The sequence below is a fragment of the Onychomys torridus genome, chromosome 4 (assembly GCF_903995425.1).
Source record: "Onychomys torridus chromosome 4, mOncTor1.1, whole genome shotgun sequence".
NCBI classification, from domain to species: Eukaryota; Metazoa; Chordata; class Mammalia; order Rodentia; family Cricetidae; genus Onychomys; species Onychomys torridus.
Genome location: NC_050446.1, coordinates 21,213,916 through 21,226,371, shown reverse-complemented (window position 1 = coordinate 21,226,371; position 12,456 = coordinate 21,213,916). Strand labels below are relative to the sequence as shown.

The 12,456-nt window shown below is 37.9% G+C and overlaps 1 protein-coding gene across 1 annotated transcript in view; it reads right to left on the bottom strand.

Annotated features, from left to right (window-relative positions):
• Positions 1-12,456, bottom strand: part of Kynu (kynureninase) — a 136,949-nt gene that overhangs the window by 89,503 nt on the left and 34,990 nt on the right. The window contains exon 4 of the mRNA XM_036185801.1: positions 8,760-8,842. Within this exon, the coding sequence (XP_036041694.1) occupies positions 8,760-8,842 (83 nt within the window). The remainder of the gene's footprint in view (positions 1-8,759; positions 8,843-12,456) is intronic.

Sequence of the window (12,456 nt, the reverse complement as noted above, 5' to 3'; positions counted from 1 at the left end):
TATTAAAAAGCTTGATATAGAAAATAGAAGAAAAAAGAAAACAATATGGCAAGGAAACAATTAATGGGAGAAAACATTTAAAAATAAATAAAAATGGTAAGAAAACACAGTATTTGTCAGATGAAAACAAAGAATTGGAAGAGATTAATGGAGAGATTTTATATAGAAACCCAGGCATTTATTTTTGCTTAAGCATTACATATTGATTATAACTATCACTTCCTGGGAAATTTTGTCACATTATACATATTTACCTTCTGAATATTTCTGGCATGGGTAAGTTCTGACCCTACAAGCATATCCACCCCAGATATGCTGGTCTAAACCAATCTCAGCTTACTTGTGGCAATTCTCCCTCACTTTCAAGGGCACACTCATTCTTGAACCAATTCTTTGTCAATAGTCTCTTACTACTTTGAGCGATTTTTTATCCTCAAACCATTATCCCAACTTTGACTACTACATATGAAATTCACCAGAACACTTCCCTGGATGCCATCCTAACCTACTGCTGAGTCCTGTCCAAAGACAAGGCCCATTTATTTAGGATGCAAATGTGTATACCCAGGTACACTCAGGAGGGATGCTAGAATTAAAGTCTTGAAACACTAACAGAAATGTTTACTGTGAGTATAACTAAAGGCACTTAAGAATAATTTATTCTTAACCTCACAGCAATGCCAACTGAACTATTTTTTAGTTTTTTTTTTTTTTTTTCAAAAGAAAGTTTACCTAATTGACCTCATGGGTTCAAGTCGTACCTCTGAACACAATATTGTTCTACACTATTTCAATATTCTCTGAGAGATAAATGGTTTAAGTTAAATGAAACTCTCTCAAGTTGCCTCTCCTTGTTCCCTTTCCTGTCCTAAGAGCCTTCTTTGAATTAATGAGAAAACATCAGGACCTAAAATTATTCAGAGCACAGTTTTTTAGAAGTTTCCTGAAAGATTAAGACTTGGGAGGCTCTTCCCTTTGGGGACCACTTGTGATTTTCTTTGATAAATGTTAAAATTGGAGTTGCTTTATCTGAGATGAGTGTTTTCCACTTGTTTTTTGGCAACTCAATATAAGCACTGTCTTCTTCTATTGCAGCCTGGCAAGGTAATACTTATGGAGCCATTACTATGCACTGACTTTTTAATTTCAGTAATGTTTAAATGGCCACTCCTGGGAGTTTAAAGTGAGCTGAACCATTACAGCTTATGTTCAGGAAGTGCATCAGCACTTTGAAATCTGCAACTTACATTCTTTCCCACAGTCTTTTTAGCCATGAGATGAGAAATCTATTGTGGGTTTCCTTCATTATATCAATATGGAAACTGATATCCAAATAGAACTAAACCAAAGTCTCACAAGTAAGAATAAATTTTTGTGCAGAATTACATGTGGAAGCACTGTTCATGAGACATTCCCCAAAAATCAAATATGGGAGACCCAGGTTCATAACCAATTTCCTTCTTTGTCTCTCCAATCCCAATATAATATCAACGTTTTTGTAAGCTAAGAAGAGCAAGTCCCCCAGCTGCTTACCGTCTGGTAAGAGAGTCCACTTGGACTGTCGTATCCTCTTCCCTCTGCTTTATTAAGCAGATGCGAATGCTATTGTGCATTTGATGTCAGAACTGTAATTAGGCAAAGCCCCAGGGAATTTTTCTAGTTACAAATTTCTATGGCCCATAGAGATGGCCAGAGCATGGAAGAGGGACTGGGCCAGCTGAGGTAGGTCACCTGAGCCTCATTGCTCCTCTCATGGTAAACCACAGTTTCATAAAGGAAATATGTTCATACTTCACGTTTAAAAGATCAAGTGCATGCATCTAACCCTTGGTGACTTTTATGTATCTAGGGGAAGTAGACTTAATAATGATCCTAATAATATTCTCCAGCACATCTATTTCTAGCATCTTGATAATATGACATTAATTATAAGGGAAAGTTACCCCATGTCCCATGTGTTGTGGAATTGTTGGCTCTACTTAAAATATTTTGTTAGTAGTTTTTGTTTATATTCAAAATTGAAAAAATTTTGAACAAATATGACTGATCACTCACTTTTTCTTCCCGTTCATTCTAGAGCCATCAACATGTGCACATAATAACTGTCACCGCCCTACTTTTATTTCTTTTTGAATGATCTTGTGTTAAAGACTATGTTTAAAAGTGACTAGAAGATTCAACAATGACCAGAATAAGACATCTCTGTCTGCTTATGAAATATTTAGTAATGAAAAGCAATTTTGCTTTTGCTACACTTCACTGTTATTTTAATTATTTCATGATTTTAAGTTATGTCATTTTCTGGAGACAGTTTGAATTCTTTATGATACAATATAAAGATTAATAACAAAAATTACAATAAAGCTGGAAGCATGGAACAGTGATAGAGAACTTGTCTACTGCATGTAAGGCCATGGGTTCCATCTGAGGATATATACACACTCACATACATGCACTTGAGTACACACACACACACACACACACACACACACACACACACAAACACACACACAGAGAGAGAGAGAGAGAGAGAGAGAGAGAGAGAGAGAGAGAGCAAGGAAGTAAAATATAAATAGAAGAAACAGTATTTTGAAGTTTTAACAATTTTATTACTTTAAATTTGGATTTTTTTCCTCCTAGAAACACTTTGAAAGCAAGGTGAAAGGAAATCTTGTATGGTTTTTCTTTGAGAAACACAATGAAAAAATGTTAAATAAGAAGACATTGCTTAGGACAAAACTCCCACACTAAGTTTCCAATAAATCAGGCCAGTAATAAAAATGAAATTGCATTCATATTTTATGTCATTCAGGTGAAACCAGTTTCTTACTTAACATTAAAAACCAGCATCAGAAAGATAGTCTGATTTCCAAACAGTCACTTTTAATGGGCAAAATAACATTCCCCGTGCCTTAGTTACTTCACAGAACAGGTAATGAACAGAAATACAAAGAATTTGTCTCCCTGTCCTACCTTGGAAAGAAACTAACTATCTCCTCTTTCTGTTTTGGGTTTTTTTTTTTTCTTTGAATAAAACCAGACTCCTCTACTTAATTTACAGGAATACTTACTCTGCTTCCGTGTAGCAATTTGCCTTGCTTGTTTGTTTCTGATGCTAGTGACTGACCCCAGGATCTAGATCTCATTGGACAGGCACTCTGTCACTGAGTTAAGTCCCCAAGTCCCTGTAGCAATTTCCTCTGAATTCAAACCTTCCATCTCTGAGGGAAATTCCTTCTAATTTGAAAAATTCTAAATAAAATTTTGCTAAGACTTGATGAGACAACTCAAAAGACTCAGAAAGTCCCTAAAATTTACCAGATCCACAAAGCCTTTTCTTTCCCCAAAGATTAATAACAGGCAGTAAAGATTACTGAGGAGAGTATACTTTCCAACCTATTGAGCTACCTGCAACTTGTGCAAATAACTTCAAGGTTTCAGCTTTTGGGAGTTATTGCCTCTGAAATACTAGGGATATTTCACTGGATATGTAAGTTACAGCAGAAAGCCAAGTATTTAACTCTATAATAATTTTTATATAAGATCGAGCTTTTGGGAAATTATTCATATATTTTATTGAGTTTCATATATATAAAATAGACTTTAGACATTTCAAGATTAATTAATATCTTTTATATGCCTTTTTACATAGAGAACTGAAATATCTCTGTTTTAAGTAATACAATATCCAAGTAAAAATGTACAAAGAAAAGAAGAAATGTCTCATATGTTTGGCTCTTTATTCCAGGCTGTGACTTAGGTGAAATCAGGAGAGATCATGTGACTAGATGATTGAACTGGTCATCTCACCTACTACATCCTGTTTGGGCAGGGACTGGACACTGAGCCTGAGAGCAGACCTGAGCACTGAGGGCGTGGTAAGCTTGACCAACCCTCCCACATGGCCTTGAGATTCCTTCTTGCTCTGCTTGGTAGTGTACTTTCAAATCAGCTGGTTAGACTATGGAAAGTGTATCTTATGCTATTACAACTGAGGAGTCAATTGTAGAAATCCCAGTATATAGATAGTCAGCTCAAAGTAAGGACCTATGGCAGGTGTCACAAGTTGGAGCACCAGAGGGGGGTCCAACTCCAAACCTATGTAATGTGAACGAACTCTGGGAAGCTGGTGTCAGATGATTATATGATTGTTAACATAGTCTCACTGTCAGAACTGGTTTCCAACATCAGAAATGCATCAGAACATGAATTACATGACACTGTATAGAGTTTACAAACCAGATAAAGCTGCACAAAGCAGAGTTTAATTAATGTAGCTTCTTCAAATTAAAAAATGTTCAAGCATTTTTTTTTTCTTTTCTAAGCAACCTGAACATTTATAGCCCTTTTTTCTCTCCTTACTGTTGGAGCCAGGTTTTAGGTTTCCGAGTGGCTTTACCCAGCAGGACTGCATAAAGAAGAGGATTGGATCACGGGCCTGAGTACAGGTGTCTGAGATGGTCTGCACTTGACTGTGCTGAGGGGGAGAGGTCTTTTGCTCCACCCCTTTGGCATTCTTTTAAATACACTAGGGCAGAGACAGTCAGGCTGATGGATTAGGGTCCCGGCCCTCTCGAGGCTGTCCTGTATTTTCTGTCTGTTTCTCTCCCCCCATCCTTCTGTCTAATATTAATTTCTTGCTGCTTCTTCTCAAGAGTACTCTGGGGAAATGTGGGTGTGAGGGAGGTCCCCCACACCTTACTAACAATAGTGGAAGATGACAGCTTTGAATTTTTTGCTATCTTTATGTGACATGAATATACTTATTGAGCAACAAAATGCTTGTACATTTAATAAGTTGCAATAGCCCTATAAACTTTTAAATAGTCAAAGAAAAATCATCTAGAGTTTACTGGCTTTATAAATAACTCTCACTAAATAATATCATCTTACGACTTTCCTGGCCTGTCTATAAACATCCTAACTCCCCCTTTTGAGGATGATAAATACGAAACACAAAGTAACAGGATTAGAAAGCAATTATTATTTGAACAGCAAGCTTACTGCTAACACACACACACACACACACACACACACACACACACACACACTGCACAGTCTACAAATAAAAAAACCCACAAATCTCACATTGAATTAATATATACCTTTATTTTTAGGTTTTCATTTGTTTATCTGTTAGAAATTTCAACAAATACACATGGTTTTCAAAAATGCAGCCTCTTAGCTATAATAGAGACTGTTTCCATGTGAGTTTCCTCCCTTGTCATGCACAGGGCTTCCTGACAGATCAAGGGTGCTGCTCCAAGGGAACCTTCTGGTAGAGCAGGAGATGCTGTGCATCTAGCCTCCCTGAGGTTGAATGCCCTTTGGCATCCTGGGAGATTGGCTTCAAGGTCCCACAACACAGGTTGCATACACACCCTACTGCTTCTTGTGAATGATCTTAATGCAGATTCCATTCTCTGAGGCTTTCACTTGCTGCCCCCCAAAGGTGCACTTGCAAATTTCTGAGCCCTTTTGCAGCAGCTATACTTTTGGTCTGTGGAGGCACGCATCCTTATATTGTTCCTGTCATCTTTCTGTGCCATAGAAGGTGAGTGGTACTGTCAGTGTGCACTCAATCTTCAGATTCTATAACACAGCCACATTGAGCCAACAGAAATTTGCACCTTAGGAACTCAATACAATTGAAATAAAGTAAGGTTACTTTTGCTCACAATTTTTTAAACCAGAGTTAAAAATTTTGTAATAGATAGCATGGTAATGTAGTTTTCAATGTAAAGGAGGATCATTAAGCAAGGTGTTCCCAACAAGTTGATTGACCAGGGGGTGGTCTCCTGGTGAGTTCTAGCCTGTTTGAGCCTTTAGGTTTAAAGCACTGAGAAAGCACATAGTCTCTTGATGAGTTCTAGCTGCTATGAAGAGCATACTCACATTTATGTGTTATTAATTTAATGTGCCTTCTTAAGGTCGTATGTTGAAGCCCTAATCCCCTGTGTTAATTCAGAATAATTGAGGCCATACGGATGAAGTCTTAATCAGGTATGACTAGCTTTCTTACAAGAAAGAAAAGTCACTGAGGGGAAATATGAAATTGGCTTGTGCAAGCCAGAAAGAGAGCCTGGTGGCTCTTAGATCAGGGCTGTTAGTCTCAGGAAAAGGGTGTCTTTTAAAGCCTCCCCATCTTAGAGACTTTGTTATGGCAGCCTGGGCTGACAGACATGCACGCCATTCCTCTCACTGGGCCTGGTTTTCCCCGGCTTTCCAACCCGACAGTCTTCTCTTCAGTCTGATATAGGAGGAGCCTGGAGGCCACACACAGGGGCAAGAGGAATTGATTAATTGGATAAGTGGTTACAGTGTTTCAAGACATCTCTCTTTTATTCCTGTCTTCATACCTACTCCCCTCTTTGATTGACTGAACAATTTCTAAGCCTTTGAAAGATAATTACCAGGGTAATAAAGGGTTGTCATTTGTTTGTTTTTTCTCTAGAAGATAAAAATTTGCTTTATTGTGTATTTACAGATTTTTGTTTATTTATACAAAAGTAACTAGCAATTATCTTTCTGCTAACTAATTCTCCAAATAGCATGGACATCAATTGTCTTGGCTTTCTATTTTGTTCATTGAGAGTTTACATAATTTTTCCAATTTGTTAAATAATTTCTTGAGTTGTAATTCAGATAAAATGGATTTACATGCATATGCCTGGCATTTGGTCAACTAAAAACTTAATTCCTATTGTAATATGAGTCACAATGACAAGTCCTGGGCTTCCTTGTGTTTTTAGTGGTCATATGCATATTAATTTATGTTATGCAGTCAGGGACGTTTTTGTCTTCATTTCTTCCTCACTACAGCCTTGGAACTTTTAGCAAAGGATCACAAATTATTTTTTGAGTAAATATTCTATTTCTTACATTTTAGTGGTTTGCCATAACCTTTCTGCGTTTGAGTCTACCTTCTCCACTCTGCTGCCTGCCACCTGTCATCCATGTAGAGTGAATCACCTAGTTAGCTGCCCAGAATCAAACGAGACAAAAATAAAGTCAGTTTTACACTTTCTAATAAGGGGGGGGGGGGCAAGATTTTCAAAACTATTTGAAAACTGGGAATTTCCTAAAGTACTTCAAATATTTTCAGATAGCATATAAAAATTGGAAAAGTATAACGTTCCCTAAATTTCACATAAAATTTCAGTCAATGTTAAGTATTCAAGCCAATGAAATAAAAAGTAAATTTACTATCTAAAAGAAAATGAATTCTACCAGTAGGGATACAAAATTTAGTTCTGGAAACTCATTATGCAACGAAATAGAACCAGCCATCTTACAGTTAAAGCATTAGGGACTAGTGGATGGTTCCATGGTTAAGGGCACATATTACCCTTACAAAAACCTAAGATGCATTTCCAGTACCCATGCTGGATGGTTCAGAACTACTTGGAACTCCAGCTCTAGGGGATTCGAAGACCTCTTCTAGCTTCTGCAGGTACATCTACTCATGTATTCTCTCTCTCTCTCTCTCTCTCTCTCTCTCTCTCTCTCTCTCTCTCTGTCTCTCTTACACACATACACATACATACACACACACACACACACACACACACACACACACAAAGGGGGGTGGGTAGAGAGGGAGACAGAGAGACAGAGAAAGACAAAGACAGAGACACACAGAGAGACACAGAGACAGAGAGAGAGACTTAGTTACTACTCTACTGCTGTGATGAAATACCATGATGAAGGCAACTTAGAAAGGAAAGCATTCAATTGGGGACTTGCTTATGTTTTCAGAAGGTGAGATCATGGCAGGAATCATGGTGGCAGGCAGGCATAGTGCTGGAGCAGTAGCTGAAAGCTTACCTCCTGATCAGCAGGTGGGAGCCACAGAGAGATGGGGCTTGGCATGTGCTTTTGAAACCTAAAGCCCACCCCACAGTGACACACCTTCTCCAATAAGACCAAACCTACTCCAACAAGACCACACCTCCTAATCCTTCCTAAACAGCCCACCAGCTAGGAACCAAATATTCAAATATGCAAGCTTATGTGGATCATTCTTATTCTAACATACACGAGTGCGCGCGCGCGCGCACACACACACACGTGCGCACAAACACACACAAAACAATAAAACTTTGTTCCTCCTTGGTTTCTTCACCTGGTTCAGTCTTAACTAAATAGATCACCAAGGATCTGAAACAATGCTTTCAGTGCTTTATACTAGACATATTAATGATAATTAATGTTTATTATATAATATTATAGTATTCATATATTTTTTATATTATTTGATTATAAATTAATAAAATGTGCTTTTCCTTTTAGAAGATTATAAATAGGGGTTTCAAAGTATATAAGGGGCTGAACATGCCTATAATCCCAGCACACAAATGACCAAGCAAGAGTTGTAAGATAGCCTGGGTTACAGAGAAAGACTGTGTTAAAAATCAAGCAAAGTCCCAGGAGGCCTGTATGCAAATTAGTGGAGAACACTTGACTATTTTGAGTAAGGAACTGGGGCCCATCCTCAATACCACAAAATAAAGAATTAAATAAACATATAATTGAAAGAGCTAGAAATGACAGATATTTATTTTTATATTTTGTATATTGATACTATATTCTTCATAAAAACCTTTGGATAATAATATTAAAGGTACATATTCATTTTATTTTTATGAATTAACTTAGAAAATCAGAATGTTAGTCAATAAGATCTATCACTTAGTTTTAGAGCTAAACTATATCTTCACAATTCTTTTGGAAAAATATTCACTGTGTTTTGTACTTACCCACAATGTCCTTCATAAGGCCTACAATACTCTCATCCCCTATAATCCAAGGGCGTTTCCCTACATCATGACCATAGGCTCCCCTGAAATTGAAAAAGGGCCATAAACATTTCTTAGTAGTGTGTAGTGGGTAGCTGTTCCAGCTTTGACCTGGAAGTACTACCCCCATTGAAGCTTTGGTAACTGTCATGCCTACAAGGCCGGGCCAAGAGAGGATGCTGAAGATCCAAGGTCTGGATGTGCTGGCTCTCTTGGTTCCTGGATCCTGGAAACTGGAGGTAGATTGAGCAGAGTTTTCCAGAGCACACCGCTAGACTAAGCTACACCTTTCCTGGACCCTGTAACCTATCCCTCTACTTGTAAGTTAACTAACTCACAAAATAAACCTCCCTTTTAACTATGTGGAGTTGCATTAATACTACAACTAATAGTAGTGGTGGTGGTGGTGGTGGTGGTGGTGGTGGTGGTGGTGGTGGTAGTGGTGGTGGTGGTGGTGGTGGTGGTGGTGGTGGTGGTGGTGGTAGTGGTGGTGGTGGTGGTGGTGGTGTGTGTGATTTTGTTTTCAAATATTAGCTAATAAAAGATACTTCCACGTCTACTATTTAGTCTAGAGGTAACATGTCTTCCACAGGCTCATGACCTGGAACAGGTTTTTCTAAGTTGGTGGCCCTGTTTTGGGAAGTAATAGAACCTTTAAGAAGTAGAGCTTACTTAGCTGGAAGAAATGGGTAACTCAGGAGCAAACCTGAGGTTTGTAGGCCAGTCCTGCTTTGTTTCCTAATTGTGGTGACATATTGTGTACCCTAATAAAATCTGCCTGAAGATCAAAGAACAGAACAGGCCACCAAATTAAGTATTAGGCCAGGTGGTAGTGGCACACACCTTCAATCCCAGCACTTGAGATCTCATGCCTCTCCTATCAGTACTTGGGAAGTCACACACCTTCAATCCCAGCACTTGAGATCTCATGCCTCTCCTATCAGTACTTGGGAAGTCACACACCTTCAATCCCAGCACTTGAGATCTCATGCCTCTCCTATCAGTACTTGGGAAGTCACACACCTTTAATCCCAGCACTAAAAAGGAAGTAATAGGGCTGGGCCAAGAAAGGTATATAAGGCATGAGGAGACAAGAACTGAAGTCTTTTCAGGCTGAGGAGTCCTAGAGGTGAGATGTGGCAGTGGCTTGTTCCTTTGTTTGTCTGGTCTTCAGGCAAATTTTATTAGGGTACACAATATATCACCACATTAAGTTTTATGAGGGTACACAATAGATCACCACACCTAATCTGACCAGGCATGAGCCAACAGTCACTGAAATCACTGTCACACATTCCCTATCATGGTGGACTGCATCCTCAAACCATGACTCATAATAACACTGTCACACATTCCCTACCATGGTGGAATGCATCCTCAAACCATGACTCATAATAAATCTTTCCCTCCTAAGTTTGAGGCTTCTCAGGCAGTTGACATAGTAATAAGACAAGTAATCAGTAGACATATCTTTTTAATGCTTACAAAATTTAGTAACAGTCAAAATCAACACTACATTTTCACCTACTTTTCACTACATATCACTGCTCTAGCAATGAAGTAATAGCACATATCATGTCCCAGCTCAATTTTATTATTGAAGTAAATTTCTTAGGTTTTTTTTGGCGGGGGGGAGAATCAGAAATTACAAGAGACTATTTCAGTATTAAGGAAATGAGAAAGAATAATACACAAGAAAATGTGGAAGAAAGTGAATCCAAGTCTGTGCAGGAACATCTAGAATGCTGTTGAATGCTCATGTCTTCCATAACTTGGAAATAGATTGGTCTTAGGTGATGCCTTATAGACTAGGAAATAAGGCTGGTACAAATGCTTTTTATTCTAAGGGAAGTCAAGGTTTACATCCACCTTTTGAAATTCTTCCATCTGCCTGTGGTGAGCTGGGATGCCTTCTCATTTGATGGCATGCTACCAGAAAAAAAATTACATTCTGAATGTTTGATAGTTAGCTTTTTATCATATAGTATGAGTCAACTTCAGGTCTCTGCTGGAGGAAAATCACATTTATTAGAAGCTTCCAGGGGCTAATTTTCCACATCTGTAAAAATAAATAAAAGAGTGACAATATGTTCTTTAAAGGGTTGGCAGAAAAAGTAAATGAGATAGCATATAAAAGAGATGTATGCACAATATTCCCTTGCTGACTCATCTCTTCTAATGTAAATCTAATGCTAAAATGCCTTCATCAACATGTGGTACATAACAGGAATCTTTAAGCTAATATTTCCATTACCATATAAACTGAGATGAAGGAGGAGGACTTTCTGTGTGAATAAACATAGGCTGCTAAGAACTAGGAGGAAGAAAAGGGCAATTCAATTGCTAGTTATTATTATTCATATTATTATTAGATAGCCTGCAGCTTGCCTCTCTGGACTCCCAATATAAATGTTAAAGACAAAAATCATTATCATTAAATGGTAGTTAAAGGCAGATACTTGGATCCTTTTTTTATTTTAATCACAGAGAGCTCCCTGGCCTTTGCTGATAGCGCAATATATCTTATTACATCTAGGTAGTAAAATTCTATGTTCTGCCTCAGAGAATTTATATCTCAGAAGATTATGCCACCTACTTCTCACTCTGGTAGACACCATGGTAATAATCTTTAGGGATATGTTTCTCCCTGCAAGGCTTTTGGCATCTTCCTCTCTTTAAAATGTTACACACTAAGGCTACTTCCTCATTTTGTCAGCCCACTAGCCTGGGGTAGTGAAATGTATTTAGAACATTTTATCCAAATAAACCCAAAGTAAAGTGGCCTGTCATTAGGAAGAATTGATGAAGATTAAAGTGTGGTTATAAACATATGTGTCAGAGTTAGTGAAGTTGCTAGATTGCTTTCATTCAAAGTTGCTTAAAATAAGCCGAACACAGCTGCAATCCTTTACAAATGTTGGGAAAAAATATGAAGAGTTAACCCATTACCACAACACTAATCATTGCCAGGAGTGGGGTGTTTTATGAGGTGGCCATGAGCAACATTTGCCAATGAAATCAAATTTCAGGATATAACATCTAATTAAGAAGTTAATAGAAACTTGGATTCTCTTTAAAATAGGGCCATATTTTACCCATCCTACAAAATGAGATGTGGCCCTATTTTAGAAAGCTTTCCCTGTAAGTGAATAAATAAATTTTCAGAGCCTTTCTTAATTAAGCAGTTTTATCCATGACCCAATTGATAACTGGCTAACAATCTGTATTTGACTAGCAGAGATCTATGTTTTCTTATTCTTGTGCCCCCCTTTTATTTAAGGGGAGAAATTCATAACTGAATAAAAACTATTGTAGGTGTCTTCAGGTGAAAGCTTCTCTGGCTATTTCATCACTGTACTGTCCACAAACACACTGCCATGTAAATCATTGCATTAGCCAGCTGGAATGTTCCTGAAGTATAAATCCATGGGACATTTCCTCTTTAACTAATTCTACCTAAGCTGTCAATCCTTTACAAAAGTCCCTATGAAGGCATTACCATAGAAGGAATTACTCCTGTGAAAAACAGAAGACAGCATCTATTTAGTAAAATTGAGAATGCAGATGACTCAAATACCATGGTTCTAGGTTCTGTCTTTGGAATGTAATGCATGCTTCTCAATGTACAATATATTCTTAGGATTGATGTTTTGCCTTC